The sequence below is a fragment of the Branchiostoma floridae genome, chromosome 3 (assembly GCF_000003815.2).
Source record: "Branchiostoma floridae strain S238N-H82 chromosome 3, Bfl_VNyyK, whole genome shotgun sequence".
Taxonomy (NCBI): Eukaryota; Metazoa; Chordata; class Leptocardii; order Amphioxiformes; family Branchiostomatidae; genus Branchiostoma; species Branchiostoma floridae.
Genome location: NC_049981.1, coordinates 4,066,819 through 4,082,093, shown reverse-complemented (window position 1 = coordinate 4,082,093; position 15,275 = coordinate 4,066,819). Strand labels below are relative to the sequence as shown.

Genomic DNA, 15,275 nt, shown 5'->3' with positions numbered 1-15,275 from the left:
GATGTCTTACGTTCATCGACGTAACTATACTTTACCTTTTGCAGTGACTGTGAAAGTTGACATCCCAGTAACTTCACCCCTTTTGTTAGTATGCAGCTCACTGCCCAGGTAGCAGACCCTCTCCCTGCTGGATTGCACTTCCACCTTCACCCACAGTGGGAAAACTGCAGGCTGGGCATCTCCAACTGCTGGGTTGTGGGCCATGGCGTACAGGGATAGGAAATACCTACAGAAAGATCATGGTTGTTTTGTAAGATCAAAATTTTGTAAGATTACAGTTTTATTTCTGCAAATAGAAAAACAACTTTCAAATTGTACATTCTGAAAAATAAAAGGCCTTGAAATACTGTAAATCCAGAAACTTTCGTGGTGCTTTAAATTTTAATGTTCATGGTTTTTGCGGGGGCCGCTTCACTGCAAACTTAAAACCACTGCAAACATTTTTCCATGGCAGTAAGAGACGTAACAGTGCATGGTGCTACCGCAAACTTAAAACCACCGCAAAAAGTCCTTTTTCTTGCTAACACGAAATTAAATCCCTGCAAACTTAAAAGCATTTACAGTATACAATTCCAGGATTCAGAAAAAAAGTTGCATGATTTCTTACCATACAAGCAATAAAGAATAACTTCAATTGAAAGCAGACCGCTGTGTTACTTTTAAGTTTACCTGGCATCTTTGATGGACACAGGATGAAGTTCTGTCACCATCTTTGGTTGGTCCTCCAGGCTGTCATCTCTCGTGCTGTCTTCCATCTCGTCTGTCTCCATCCCTCCCTGCACACTGTTCAGGTCCATCACTCCATCCAGGCTCTCACTGGTCAGCTGGTCGGAAAAAACCTGGAAACATATTATAATAAATTGAGCAATACAACAATATACCTTCTCAATTTTATTCAGTATCCTCACCAGGATTTGTTCACAGCATGGGGGCATCTTTAGCCTGGGTACCATTTGGGTAGTAGTAGTTCGCTTCTGCTACCTGTCTGGAGACCTGCACTTTCAAACCGTTTGCTGATACCGTCAGTTAATGAGCGAATTAAGGAATGGGTTCTACAGCGTTTGTTCCATGACAACCTTCCCTCCCGCAAGCGGATGGAGGGCGTTTTGGATGTTGGAACGCCTGTTAGAACGAGCACTTGAACCCATTCTTTAATTCGCTCAAGTGCAGGGACCAATCAGCGCCCTCATCCAAAATTTGAACGCTTCCAGAAGTTAACGTGATCAAGGATCCCAGACGGAACAGCAGAGAAGCTACTGTATAAAGTGAATAATAAGTGTCAGAGCGAGAAGCGACTGTATGTAGTGTATCATAAACGCTGGAGCGAATTACTTTCCGGATGGACCCAGGCTAGGGCATCTTAGAGTGTCAAAGCCACATGGCAAATAGCACAGTTTTGAGCATTGCAGGGTAGTCTGGAGGCATCTTCCCACTGAAATTTTTAAAAATTTCTATCCCTCCAGAGTCAGAAACAATATTTCCTGCACTTTTAATAAAAAAAGTCACCTTTTTTTACCTTTGTTACGAAACAACAGGAAAGCCTACCACACTGGGTAAATACAGTTTTGGGGTCCAAAACTCAAAACCAAACACAGAAATTGACACTTCACCCACCTGCAGTTCCCTCTGAAGTAGATAGATGGAGCCAATCTGTGCCTTTTGATCTATCAAGTTGCAGAGGGGATGCTGGGATTGCGGCAGCAGCTGAATCCGAAACTCCTCCTTGAAAAGTTCAGAGTCGCCATTTTTGCCACATTTTAACCTGGTGGGTGTAAAAAGCAAAATATGACATCTTGTACTATCTTAAAGGGACATAATGTAGAATTTCTAGAAATATGGCGCCAAAATTTCAAATGTTCTGAACTTGAAAATCTCCATTCAGATTGACATTTGCAACTTATTTCTAACTTATCTGCGTCATTTCATCACATTTCTAGTGCTCATTAACAACGTCAAAGTAAGCCGCGACCAAATTCACTTACTTCCGGGGAGCCTACCGGAAGTAAGCCGACCGTAGATTTCCGAATCGACTGATGCGTTCACAGATCTTCGGACTTTCAACAAACTTCAGTAATGATTCGAGCAAACCACTGAACGCGTTCTAAAGCGCTCTTTGGCTCGCCAGCGAGTTGAATAAAATGGCGGACAACTCAAGCGGCGGAGGGACGTGCGCATATTTCAAGACATCCTCACGGCTCAACAAAGTCGCATCCATGCGTTGTAAATCTTGCTGTGCAGTGTAATAAGGTAGACTCAACTCATAGTATAGATAAATGACCGAAAACAGTGACTTTACTTTTACATTATGTCCCTTTAAATTATGAAAGCTTTGAATTTGGTTCAATTTGCGGTAAGCAGTTGAGCTGTGTAATGTTACCAGTACACTGTACCGATAGAGACAGTACAAAGTACTACAATCAATTACTGAATTAGGCAAAAACTGTTTGCTAACGTGGCCTGACCCAACGTCGCAGAGAAAAGCAACGATAAAATTTATTATGTTTTCTCCTTGCAATCATTGCCTCAGTGTAACATTCCAGAGGGGCGAGTAAGAACAGAAAGAACCCGGGCAGCCGGATCACAAATCCAACGTGCAAACCACACCGCCAAAAGCTCAGAGGACTTCTCAGAGCTGTTGGTGTGGTCAGTTTGGCAGCGCATGAACCCCACTGTAACACCAGCTACATGAGAGACAATCGAAAGAATGGATGAACCATGTGTTACTCAGCACCAAGAGGTCACGTCTAGCATAATCACCAGGTGTATACGAGGACATTCTGTTATTTTTTCTGTAAATTGGTGCCTTCAAAATACCGGGATGTTTACGTTCATGGTGCCTTCACCTGTGAAACCAAGGAGGTAAAAAAGAAACTTTGCATATATGGGGAGTTTTTTTTTATAAACATCCTTCCAGAAATGTGACCATGTGAAATTTTTTCGCAGTTAATCTGAAGACAATTTGCCCCCGTACCTTTGCAGTATTGTCTCCAGGTCTTCCTTGTCCACTTCTACCTCATTTTCTTCCTCGGGGACCATGACGGCAGCAGGCATAGCGGTAGCTCACTTTGACTTGGGTTCGAAACGTTCAGCAAACTTCCGGAAGTTTGAACTTACCGCGCCATTTTGAAACCGGAATAAACTATTCCAAAATAGGGGATAACTTGTAGGACAGCAGAATATGTTAGAACTCTCTTTTTTGACCATTTGCATAAACTATCAAAAATTACAAGTAACACTAAATTTATTGTGAATTTGATAAATTTTCTACATTTCAAAATATCAAGTTCGACTGAATATGGAATGTATCTAAAAATTTCAAGTGAATCAATCCATTTTGTATGGTTTCGCCCAAAGTTTGGTATTTGAAGATGAAAACACATATATTTTAGCTTCTGTTCTTGCTATTCGGTGTAATCTGACATTAATTTTGTTAAGAGGGATACAACCTTAAGACAATTGTTCATTTTAGAGTCTTATATTGGAAAGAACTTCTGAAGACTGCTAGTCCGTGTAAAGGAAATCGGGAAACCCCTCCACTACGGCGACTTGTCACTACTTTTTGATGTATCTCCGCTCTTAAAAATAGTTCATACTGTACTTTTTTGAGCAAATAAATTGGAAATCTTATTGATTTAACATAGCAAAAAAATATTAAAAGTTTTATACATACTTTTGCTGTCAAAAACGTAATTATGTGTGTTCAATATGGTAGAAATATCATTAAATCACTCCGCAAAAGTGAAAGACCCGTAACCCTTGACCTCCCTCTCCCTCTTTCCCGTGTGGCGGCCATTGCTGCACATTTTAGGAACGTGGCCGTCGAAGAATTGGTCAAAATGGTAGGCAATCCCTTAAATAAAACTCCACTTTAGTACAGCCTTGAGTAATATAATCCTGTTGGGCTACCGTATGTGTGAAAATATTTGCTGTCGAGTGAGGTTTAAAGGGAATATTGATGTATAAACTTGCGGAATTGTGGGCGCCGCCATTTTGAACATGTCTGCAAAGTTCTGCATGTGAAGTCTTGCGAAATATTTGTAACAGATAATGTTCACGAAACTGTTGTGTTGTCAGTTGATGCCACTCTGTCTTAGCCACAATATGACTCTAAGTGAAACATAGCTTTTCTCCAAAACGTTTTACCGTCAGAAAAAAAGTCCAAACGGAAACAGCAATTTTTTTTCAATCTTAAGTCTGTCCAAACAAGAAATCTTTTTTAAAAAGCTGTGCCTTGCCGCGTGGTAGGAATATCGTCAGGAAAAGGTAGGTCGGCACTTCAAGCCCGGCAAGGCAAAATGCTGTGCCTTGGCGTGCAGTAAGGATAATTTGCTTGTCTGCTAAATACGTATTATTAAAATTTTGACACTAGAAACCACGAAAATGAGAAAATCTTACGATTATATTTGAAAGGCAACACTCTGAAAATACAAATGGCATTCTGTGCCCATCATCAACCCAAAATACGATCTTTTTCACGTGTTTACGGTATAGGCCGCATGTAGCCAGTCACAAGTATGCAAATGAGCTAACTATATTTAGTACCATGCAAACACCGCATGTGACCATGTTGGAACACGTTTTCAGCTGTGTTTGCCGACGAATTCCTGCCGTTAGGGAGAATTTGCGGCCTCAAAACTGATATCACAAGTGAAGCGAAGTTATAGTTGTTGTTTTACTTTCATTATTTTGAAAGAACTTTGTAGCGTCATAGCGAGATCAACCGATATGTTTGGATGACATAGCGGCGCGGAAATATATGCTTCGACGGCGTGAATTTTGAGCAAAAATACCGCAGAATTATGGTTAGAAAACCCAAGGAGCTTTTATCCTTGGAAAACCCCACATTTTATTATTTCAGGGGTCCCTGGTCCAATTTAAAAGAAATAATAAGTGTACCGTCCAAAATAAGAACGTAGCGGGTGGATTCTGCGGCTGAAAAAAATAAACGTAACTGTTACCTAAACATGCACTCTTGAAAATGCAGACCAAAAAGTCCCAAAGGTGGGTTTTCATGGTTCTGGTCGCATGACGAAAATATTCTTATATCAAATGGATGTTGTAAAAAGGTAAAAGGACAATTGAAAAAAAAAAACTTTTACTAGGCGGGTTCGAACCGGGGTCGGCAGTGTGGCGACTAATCACGCTAACCACTACGCCATGCTAACATTCACAGTTCCAAGTTGTATTAACAGGTATCCAAATCTAAGGCATAACTTGAATACGTCCGTTCATTCCAAGATTCAAAGATTCTAATGTCTAATCCTCCGAAAAATGTCTAAACAACTGTTACTTATGTGAAAAGTTTGTAATGAGACGAGAGCCTGGCAAAATAATGTCGGGAAAGGCATGTTACAAGCTCTGATTGGCTGGCTGGAATCTCGGTGTGTCAATAGCCTGTTTAGACTATAGGCACACTCAGTGTGTCAATAGCCACAGCGATATAACAAAATGATCCTAAATATTATCTATTGCGACTTCTCGTGTGACGTTTTGAGCTGGCGCTCTCCTAAACTCACGTTAGCGTTTTGCTGCGGTCTCGGAAGGCCTCTCCAACGTTTTGATGACGTCAGGGCTACTTATATATTCACATACAATTTATTAGCCTGATTTGGAAATTGTTTCATCTTTATGAATAGCTAATGCAATTCTTGTTGCGAGATAATGCACTTGATTTTATGTCACTCCAAATGAATTTGGAATTTTACCATACAAACGCTTCATTTATTCAATGTAACCAAATATTAAGTGCTTTTAGAACCGACCGCAAACAGAAACAAATACGTAAAATGGAGGGTTTAAAATTCAACAGGGATGTACCATTGTCTGCCTGAGCCGTCAAACTTGTCCATGAGAAAGGCGATTTGGAAGGGCCTTTGGAAGGGGCTTTGGAAGGGCTGGGTTAAAAGGTCCGTCCATTGATCCATGGAAAAAAGCTGGCGTAAAGCCTTGCCTGGCGGCAAGGCAAAAAATATGCGAGTTCACAAATGTAGCAGGCTTATTGAAAAGAAAGTATAGCAGATAAATTGTCATAAGAAAGATATGGTCACGTTTTGATTTAACACGTTGTCATGGGCATTCAGAAATTTTTCCATTTGTACTACAAAATTGTAGAATAATGTTGAACTCGCGCTTAGTTTGAAGTTGTGCTGTAAAGTGAAATTAACATGATGAGTACGCTTTGGTCCGTGTTTCTGAAACACTTGACGATTAACAGCGTTCACTGACTATTACTATTATCACACATTTAAAAAAGTATGTATACTTGGATAAGGTATTACACAGTCTTAAGAACAGGCTGTTGCACATTTAGAATATTTTTTATGATTAAAAACTGGTTTTAAGAAATTCTTGACTTAAGTCCATATTTAGATCTAAATCATTTTTTCTCATTGTTCCAGTCTTACCCGTGTGCGCGCCCGTTGATAACGGTGCACAATGAGAAGGGCGAGTCCACGTCCGTTACCGTGACGATGCCCGCGGTGATGAAGGCGCCGATCCGGCCCGACATCGTCCAGTCGGTGCATGCCAACGTTCGCAAGAACAGCAGGCAGCCGTACTGCGTCAGCAAGCTCGCAGGTCAGTAGATGTCATTTTCAGAATTGTAAGATACATTTCTAACTCTAAGCCATACATGTAGTTCCTGCCTTCCTACTTAGCCAGCAGCTTAATTGTGAATTTCTACACACCAAGCCTGAAATTTTCAGGTCAGCAGCTAGATATGATAATTATGAAAGTGATGCCTTCATAAAGTATAGTATTCATATGGAAATCTTCGAAACAAATCGACCCAACATATTCTGATTGGTATGCTGTTTCTCAGTCAAGCAACATCCCCTTCCCCCCATAACAGGCAGGAATCATAAAACTGATTGAAACGTATGCCGTGAAGTGGAATGTAAAAAACATGATGAGTACGCTTTGGTCCGTGTTTCTGAAACACTTGACGATAAACAGCGTTCACTGATTATAACCAGTACAAAAGTACTCACGGGACAGTGAGTGAGTGACAGTATTTAAACAAACTGCTACGGGGGTCCCTGACATGGATGGCTAGCAGTCCGCTAGTCTTTGCACCATTTTTCCTTGTTGTTAAATACTGTAGAAGGAAATTGAAAAAGGTTGTGTCTTAGTTTTACAATAGAGTGTGTTTGTATAAAGTACAGTATAACTGATACAAAAAGTTTCATTTTAATGTCTATAGGTCACCAGACAAGCGCTGAGTCCTGGGGAACTGGCCGTGCCGTGGCACGTATCCCCCGTGTTCGCGGTGGCGGAACCCACCGCTCCGGCCAGGGTGCGTTCGGCAACATGTGCCGCGGCGGGCGCATGTTCGCTCCCACCAAGACGTGGCGGCGCTGGCACCGCCGTGTGAACATCAACCAGCGCCGTTACGCCATCTGCTGTGCTCTGTCCGCCTCCGCTCTCCCTGCACTAGTCATGGCAAAGGGTGCGTACTGGTTTGTCTTATAACAGAAATAATGATAAGTTCAAGTTTGTAAAACGGCTGTCCTGGCGGATGTGATGATTACGCTATGGTCCGTGTTTCTGAAATCGGTGACGTTATGAAGCGTAGACTGATCCCACAATAGAAAATCTCTGGTTTGTTTTATTTTCAGTGATCTTGTGGACTGAGATTGTAGAAATACTGACTGAAGTCCTTTAAAATTTGGTAGTCGAACAGTGACTGTGTGTGAGACCAAGGGCTGTCTCAAGCTTTAGATTTCTTTCCTGTCCCACGCATTGTACTTTTTGAGCCCATGTTGTTGAGTTTTACACGTTAAATCAGCATTTTTAGCTTACGAAACTACATTTTTCATCAATTTCTTCTCTTGCAATTCCGATTTTCGGAAGGAAATTTTTATTCATCCCAACAAGCAAATTTTCGTCCGTCCAAAAACAATTTTTGCATCAAAGCCTTCAATTTTTTTGGTGACATTTTAAATGTGAAGAATATGCTCTCTCGGAAATACTCGAAGCACATGTCATTGTGACTGTCTATATAACTGGAATGAATACTGGAAGAATGAAAAGTTAATCCCTTTCATTGTTTTCCCTGTCCAGGCCACCGTATCGAGGAGATCCCCGAGGTTCCCCTGGTGGTAGGAGACAAGGTCCAGGAGATGAAGAAGACCAAGGAGGCCGTCCAGCTGCTCCGCAAGCTCAAGGCCTGGAACGACATTCAGAAGGTCAGGACAAACAGAAGGAAGAGATAACAATATGTAGAAAGTAGGGAATTTTGAAAGAATGAAAAGATGATCTTGAGCATCTTGGAAGTGCACAGAAGATATGGGATTTCTTACAAATCTTCTAATTTTGAAAAATGACAAAATTGTGATAAGAACATTTTCTCTGTACAACATGTACATGTACACTTAGTGATAGATTGGGCAGTGGGTAATGTTGCTTACCTAAACTCAGGTTCAGGTCCAGAGGTTTTGGTTCATGTCTGGACTTGTCTTTTTTGCATGTCCAAAGCTGTTTCCCTACCAATTCAAGTCTGGTGTATAATCATGTGGCACTAGCTGTAGGGTTTCCAACTTGGTGCATTTAACCTTTCTGTAGAAGCTTTTTAGCATGTTCTCTATTGGTTACAGGGATAGGCAGTAAGCGGAAGGTTAAAAGTTGGTAAAAGAGTCAATCTGGTGGATGTGATGATTACGCTATGGTCCGTGTTTCTGACTTCCGTGACTTTATAAAGCGTAGACTGATCCATGGAGTAAAAAACAGAAAAATGTGTCAGCAAATTTACCATGATTTTAAGTGTGTTGAATGTTTTTTGTGTCTGATTTCAGGTTTATAACAGCAAACGTATCCGTGCCGGCAAGGGAAAAATGAGGAATCGTCGTTTTGTGAAAAAGCGGGGTCCCTGCATTATTTACGACAAGGACAACGGTATCGTCAGAGCCTTCAGGAACATACCAGGTATGTCACTGCGAAACATCTTAGAAGAATAACACATCCTTGGCTATATCAGTCTATTTTCTTAGTTGTAAGACATTTTTAGGAGTGAAAAGAAAAAAAAATTTAGCTGAAACTGCAGTAGTAATAACAGCACATGCTTCTCATGTGATAGCTTGTGTTTGATGGTGAGAGCTCACAAACAAAATAATATTTCCCATCTTCTTTGTTCTTTTGTCATTCTCAAATGAGCTCGAACAAGATGTTTTCTTCAAGTAGTTGGTAGCACTTTGCTATGCAAGCGATCGCTTTTTTTTGTTCACGCCTGTAGTATTCTACAACTAGTGAATACCAGGAAGTCAGCAGATTAGATTAGTAGTTGATAATCAAAATAGCAGTCTATAGCCAATCGAATTACGGATTGAGACCAATCAAATTACAGATTGAGATGTAAATTAATCTTTTGTCTTTGACCTGCTTTCTGTATTCCTTGCATGTATTAGCCAAGCACAAGGAGTAACCACTACTCTTCTTGATGAGTGTTTGGTTCTTTAACATCCAGTGGTATGATGCCTGCTCCTAGAGTTAGGCCCAATCTATACACAGTTTTTGCCGATATCTGTGGACATGTTGGGAAGGATCTGGAACGTTGGCTGCTGGACACCCGTGGCGCTTACAGTCATAAACAGCTATATAGCCTAATGAGCCCGCGTTATATGCTAATGAGCCTTCCCAAAGTCGGGACACATCTACACTCGTGCGGAAGCTGTCGGGGACCCCTGCTAAGCTATCGGGGACCCCTGTTAAGCTGTCAGGCGAATGTCCCGGACCTTTCGGGAGAAATTTTCCCGATATCGTTATGGCGATATTGCAGTTCCATCTAGACGATGAAAAAAAGCTGTCGGCGAGAGGTTGTAGGCTTGCTGATATCGGGTAAAACTGTGTCTAGATCGTGCCTAAGTCTTTTCCATTTTGCACTAATAAACTTAACGACTCCCCTGTCTGTCCCCCAGGCATAACATTGCTGCCAGTGGACAAGTTGAACCTCCTGAAGATCGCTCCCGGTGGTCATCTCGGCCGTTTCCTCATCTGGACAGAGAGCGCCATCCAGAAACTGGACGCTCTGTACGGCACCTGGAGAAAACCTTCCACTCTCAAGAAGGACTTCAAGTAAGTCGTGAAGATTGCAATGTTTGAAGGTCTTAAGTTTACCTAGTCTGTGTAACACAAACTCTGCTGTCCGGGGCTGTAACTGGCCCCTCTCCGCAGAGGCTGGCAGATGTTGGGCGGACTGCTATAAGCAAGATTTAATCAGGCTTAAGTTTACCTGCCAAAGAAAAAACATCAATACTGAAGACTTCCAAATATGTTTTAGGCCAGAACCAGTTCATTTCGTTGGTTACTGTAAATGGATTTAATTTCATGAGGATTAAATTTTATGGTAGCAGGATATTGGAGTCTTCGCAGAGGTTTTGAGTCTACATGGTAGCACCATACACAGTAGTCGCATAGTGTAATGGAAAAATGTTTGCGGTGGTTCTGAGTTTGCGGTGAAGTGGCCTCTGAAAAAAAGCAATATAAGAAATAAAACCAATGCAAACATTTCTGTACTTACAGTATCTCCTCAGTTCTTGAGGATATAGTTAAAACAAAAGGCTAGGAGAAAGATTTTTTAATGTTTAATTTCAGAAACCATTTGTACTGATTAAGATACAGACTGTTCTAATCTGTTTTAAGATCACCAAAAGGAAAAGAGCTGTTTGTGTGGCCACAGAAATTTTAGTTTGTAATGTTGCAAGTCTGTTTTATGTAACAAGAGTAGCGATGTAATGTAAGTTTGCCACATGTGACTGGGGATGATGATACAAAGTTGTCGTCTACAGAGCCTGACTCCTGACGGTAAACAAACGTCTGAATCCGGTCACAACTTTTCTTATCAGATAACTGCCTATTTTGTGGAAACTGTAAATGAAACATGTATTGACATGTGGTAACCATGGTCTAGACTAGGGTGGGTACCAGTTCAGATTTTCAGGTACAGTTCAGGATCAGTTCCAGGTCCAGATTGTCTGTGAAAAATTCTGGGTGATACTCAAAACAATGGTCCATTTCTCTACAAAGGAATCTGTAAGGTGGACTATCCAACTCCCACTGGCATTTTAAAGTCCTATCTTCATGTCTTCAAACCTACTGAGATAATGTGTTCATTTTCTAATTGGTCCAAAATGCTATTGAATTTTTTCAGGTCCTTTTTTTCTTACTGGTCCACTTAAGGAGTTAAAGTCCTGATGAGTGTTAAACCGCTACAAAGGAAACAAAGTCTAGAATAACATTCGGTTAAAATCTTAGTATGTATGGTGTCTTGAAGATGACATGTGTACATTGTTGCCCCTCAGCCTGCCCATGCCAAAGATGTTGAACACGGACTTGATGCGTCTGCTGAAGAGTGAGGAGATCCAACGTGCCATCAGGGCACCAAAGTAAGTCATTCACTCCCTCATTCCTTCTTTACTCGTCGCAAAGTGAATCTTAATCTCACTTACTTTTTACACCATGACCGTCTGCCTTTTAGTCTTGTGCGAAACATTTTTCAGAGTTCTAAAGCTTGCCTTGTAAGTTGATGATTTGCATAAAGTTTAAAGTAACAAAAAATATTCTTGGACACATTGGAAGGGCACATGAACTTTCTTACAATTTCTAGTGCTTTTTGACAAAAGACATTAGACTGACCAAAGGTACTTTCTTTGAAGTACTCACTTTTAAAACTTATTAAGATGTAAAAGGTGCTGCTAGTTGGGGTGCATATAAAATGATATATACTTTAAGATAAATGGGGAAAAGACCTCAAGTACAGAAAGGTGGTGCTGCAGAAAAGACAAGAAAACACCATAAATTTGAATTTACCTATTTATAAATGTGTTCAAGATCGGTGTAGAAGGGGTGCAAAAGTATGAGTTTTTGTCTTTCAGTCGTACAGTTCTGTTTGTGACTTGTCCTTGTATTTACTTTAAATAATAGGCTTTGTATGATTAAATTGAGAAAATATGGTAGTGAAATTAGCTTGAATGGGAAGGTGGAACTAAAGGATTCTCTTGTCCGTCATTAGGCGTGACCACAAGCAGCGTGCGGTGCAGAAGAAGAACCCCCTGCGGAACCTGCGGGCCATGCTGAAGCTCAACCCGTACGCCAAGACCATGAAGCGACAGGCGCTCCTTACCGAGGAGAAACGACGCGCCGCCAAGGAGGAACTTCTGAACAAGAAGCGCGGCGTAAGTCTGGGTTTGGCTATGTCTTCCGTATTCAATACAAAAGTGGTAAAGGAGTGGTCACTGAAGTTTGTATATGTAAGTCTGTAGAAGTTTAGTGTGGAGTTTTTGGATTGGGTAAAGTCTGCGGGGAAGATGATACATACGAAAGTCACACAGACTTGATATACGCACTCGTGGGACCACTCTCTAAGGCACATAACATTTGAGTTCCATGCTTTGAACTGGTATGTACATTAGTGTAAGGCACGACGTGGTTTGTAAAAAGGAGTATTCAGTGTTCTCACCAGGATTTTTTCACAGCGTCGGGGCAGGGGTTCGGGGGTGGGGGGGCCCCAGGGGGGCGAAGCCCCCCGGAAGCTCTTGCATTTTAGGCTATTCAGAAGGCTTATTGTATCAGTTTTTAGGGGCATATCTACGATAATTGTAGCAGTTTGACATAACGATACTTTGAGTCAAAGCATCAAAGACAACTAAAAACTCATAAACAACAATTTTTACTCAGCTCAACAGTACTCATAAATATTGTCCGGTTTGCCACCAACTTTTTCTAGATAAACAACTTTGACAGTCTCTGTTTCTATCGTATTTTTTTTCATCGTAAACAGAACAAAACACGCAGAAACATGTGCTCGGCACGGGGAATCCCCGGCCGACTTTCAAGTTCGCGATCGGCGGACGAATAATGCGTTCACATAAGAGGTGTTGGACGTAAAAACAACAAGAATACCTTTGCTTCCTTTTGATATGAGTTTTGGGCCCGCAAAATCTCCAAAACGGCAGAAATTTTCGGGGTAAAATACGGTAAAATTTGCTCTAAAAATGGCGGTCGTTGCTGTTGTTTATCCTAAACCAATGAGGTCCCCTGACGTCACAGAGACGCATCAGATCTCGCGAGAATTTTTTGCGAGATTTTACGATGTTTTCGCCGCCATTACCGCTAGCTGCCTGCATGCACGCACGATGTTTTCGTCATTTCTCAACGCAAATTTCTCGATCTTTGGAAGGTTTTGGATGATTTACAAGTATACTGCAACATAAAAGGGAATGTATACAAGTGCTATTTTTGTGCAAGTCCAAGAAGCGTTTCTTGCCGTTCCGATTTTAACCGGACTTGAACCGAAACTTTTTACAAGTTTTGTGCCGGTTCTCTGTTTACAGTACAGAACGCACGCCGCGCAAGGGGCGGTCCTGGGTGGGGGCTGCGAGATAGCGGTACGCGGGGTGCTATAAAACACCTCCCTTCGAGCTGAAACAGCGGAGGCGCGTGCTTGGCACGTGCTTTCGCATTTTTACTACGGTATTTTTCCAGTTTTCCCCCATTTTTTTGCCGCTACGCTGGGTGAAAATACAGCGTAGCGGGCTTTTTACAGCGTCATTTTTCCAGCCCACAGCGTATCGGCCCGCTATGCTGAAAAGGCCTGGTGAGAACACTGGTATTGTTCTAGTTTGGAATCCTTTACACCTCTTATGAAGGGCACTTGAAAGCCATACAAGTTAGCCTGGGTACCATCCAGAAAGTAGTTCGCTCCAGCGTTCATTATGTACTATATACAGTCGCTTCTAGCTCTGACATTCATTGTACACTATATACAGTCGCTTCTCTGTGTTTCCGTCTGGGAACGCAGACCATCTTTTCGTCCGGAATCGTCCAAATTTTGGAAGCAGGCGCTGATTGGTCCCTACTCATGAGCGAAATATGGAATGGGTTCGAACCGGTGTTCCAACATCGAAAAAGCCCTGCGTCCCCTTGTGCATGCAGGCGCCGGGCTGTTGTCATCAAACAAGTGCTCTAGAACCCATTCCTTACTTCGCTTATTAACTGACGTTACCACCAAAAGGTTTGAATGCGCAAGTCTCCAGACGGATAGCAGAAGCGAACATAGGAGCGAACTACTATCCGTATGGTACCCAGGCTACATACAAGTTGTATCAATTAGTTAAATGAAAGAAAGATACATTGGGTACTGTACAAGGTGCAATTGTTTTATTGAAAAATCAACCTTAAAGTAGTAAACTGAAGGACAGTGTAAAACTCTTCTTCAAATGCTACTAGTTAGCAAACTGTAATTTCTTGTCAAATAAATAAATCAACCAAGCAAACAAACAACAAACAAACTATATACAGAACTACACTATCTTATGTTAATTTTAACAATTCTAGTGATGACTCTCATCATGAAACAGTCCATAACTGAAATAATGATGTTTTTTACATAATGATAGATGTAGTGAGATGTAAAGTGTTCGGATACAGACTTCTTGTATATTTTGAATCCAGAACTAACAACCTTTGTTTTCTTTTCCAGATTGTCACGGAGAAGCCTGCAGCCAAGGCTAAGGGCAAGGCTAAGGGCAAAGCTGCAGCAAAGACTGCAGGCAAGGGCAAAGGCAAGGGCAAGAAGTAGGAGCTCCCCCTTGCAGCTCAGCACTGAAGTGCACCCAAGAGGACAGTTGTCTTCACAATAAATCTCAAAAATATATCTAAAAACTTCATTCTGTCTTGGTTTTTGTGTTCTTTGCTTTGTTTGAGTTATCTAGAATTGAAAGAAGGAAAGTAGAAAATGATGGTACAGTACCTTAAAATGAATTAGCATATCAGAGAAAAAAAAGTCTTTAATATGAGGGAGGGGAGGAAAATTGGGACGGGGGGGCAGAACAAAGATGCAGTCTCTTGAAGATTGCATAGTGAAAAGTTTGAGTACGTCAATGTTGTAAGTTAACAGGATAAACAGTTATACACAATGTAGCTACTTAAGTAACCGGTTTCTACATCACACCACAGGTGTACAATGAACAAGGTTGCCTTAGAGTGCCCTTATAAAATGAACGTATTTCATCAACATCTCACAAAACCGTTAGCATTAGAAAATCACAGGTCATCGTAGCAGAAACAGCAAAGATTTTTTTATCAAATTCAGTATAGATTTGAGTTTTCCAAAGTCTCTCATGCATAGGTTGCAACAACACATATGTACATGGCCAGTGTTTTATTCTTGACCTTAGCCTGTAAAGTTGTCTAATGGACATCTTTTTTTCCCTTGCTGTATAAAGAAAATGTCAATGATTCGGGACATATACACTATGCAATACTGCCGGTCACCTACTTTG

General features: G+C 41.3%; 2 protein-coding genes across 2 annotated transcripts in view; one reads left to right on the top strand and one right to left on the bottom strand.

Moving 5' to 3' along the window:
- LOC118411113 overlaps positions 1–15,275 on the bottom strand; it is a 96,415-nt gene that overhangs the window by 6,866 nt on the left and 74,274 nt on the right. The gene's annotated exons all lie outside the window — the stretch shown is intronic.
- LOC118412634 (60S ribosomal protein L4-A-like) lies at positions 3,678–14,651 on the top strand. The gene is made up of 9 exons (XM_035815626.1): positions 3,678–3,839; positions 6,399–6,576; positions 7,202–7,447; positions 8,062–8,186; positions 8,793–8,922; positions 9,912–10,068; positions 11,295–11,378; positions 12,005–12,167; positions 14,474–14,651. The coding sequence occupies exons 1-9, from the start codon at positions 3,693–3,695 to the stop codon at positions 14,570–14,572; spliced, it is 1,329 nt and encodes a 442-aa protein (XP_035671519.1). The 5' UTR covers positions 3,678–3,692; the 3' UTR covers positions 14,573–14,651.

Coding starts and splice junctions, on each gene's coding strand:
- LOC118412634 (XM_035815626.1), top strand. CDS start 3,693: ATGTGTGTTCAATATGGTAGAAATATCATTAAATCACTCCGCAAAAGT. Junction 8,187..8,792: donor CCTGGAACGACATTCAGAAG/GTCAGGACAAAC, acceptor GTCTGATTTCAG/GTTTATAACAGCAAACGTAT. Junction 10,069..11,294: donor ACTCTCAAGAAGGACTTCAA/GTAAGTCGTGAA, acceptor GTTGCCCCTCAG/CCTGCCCATGCCAAAGATGT.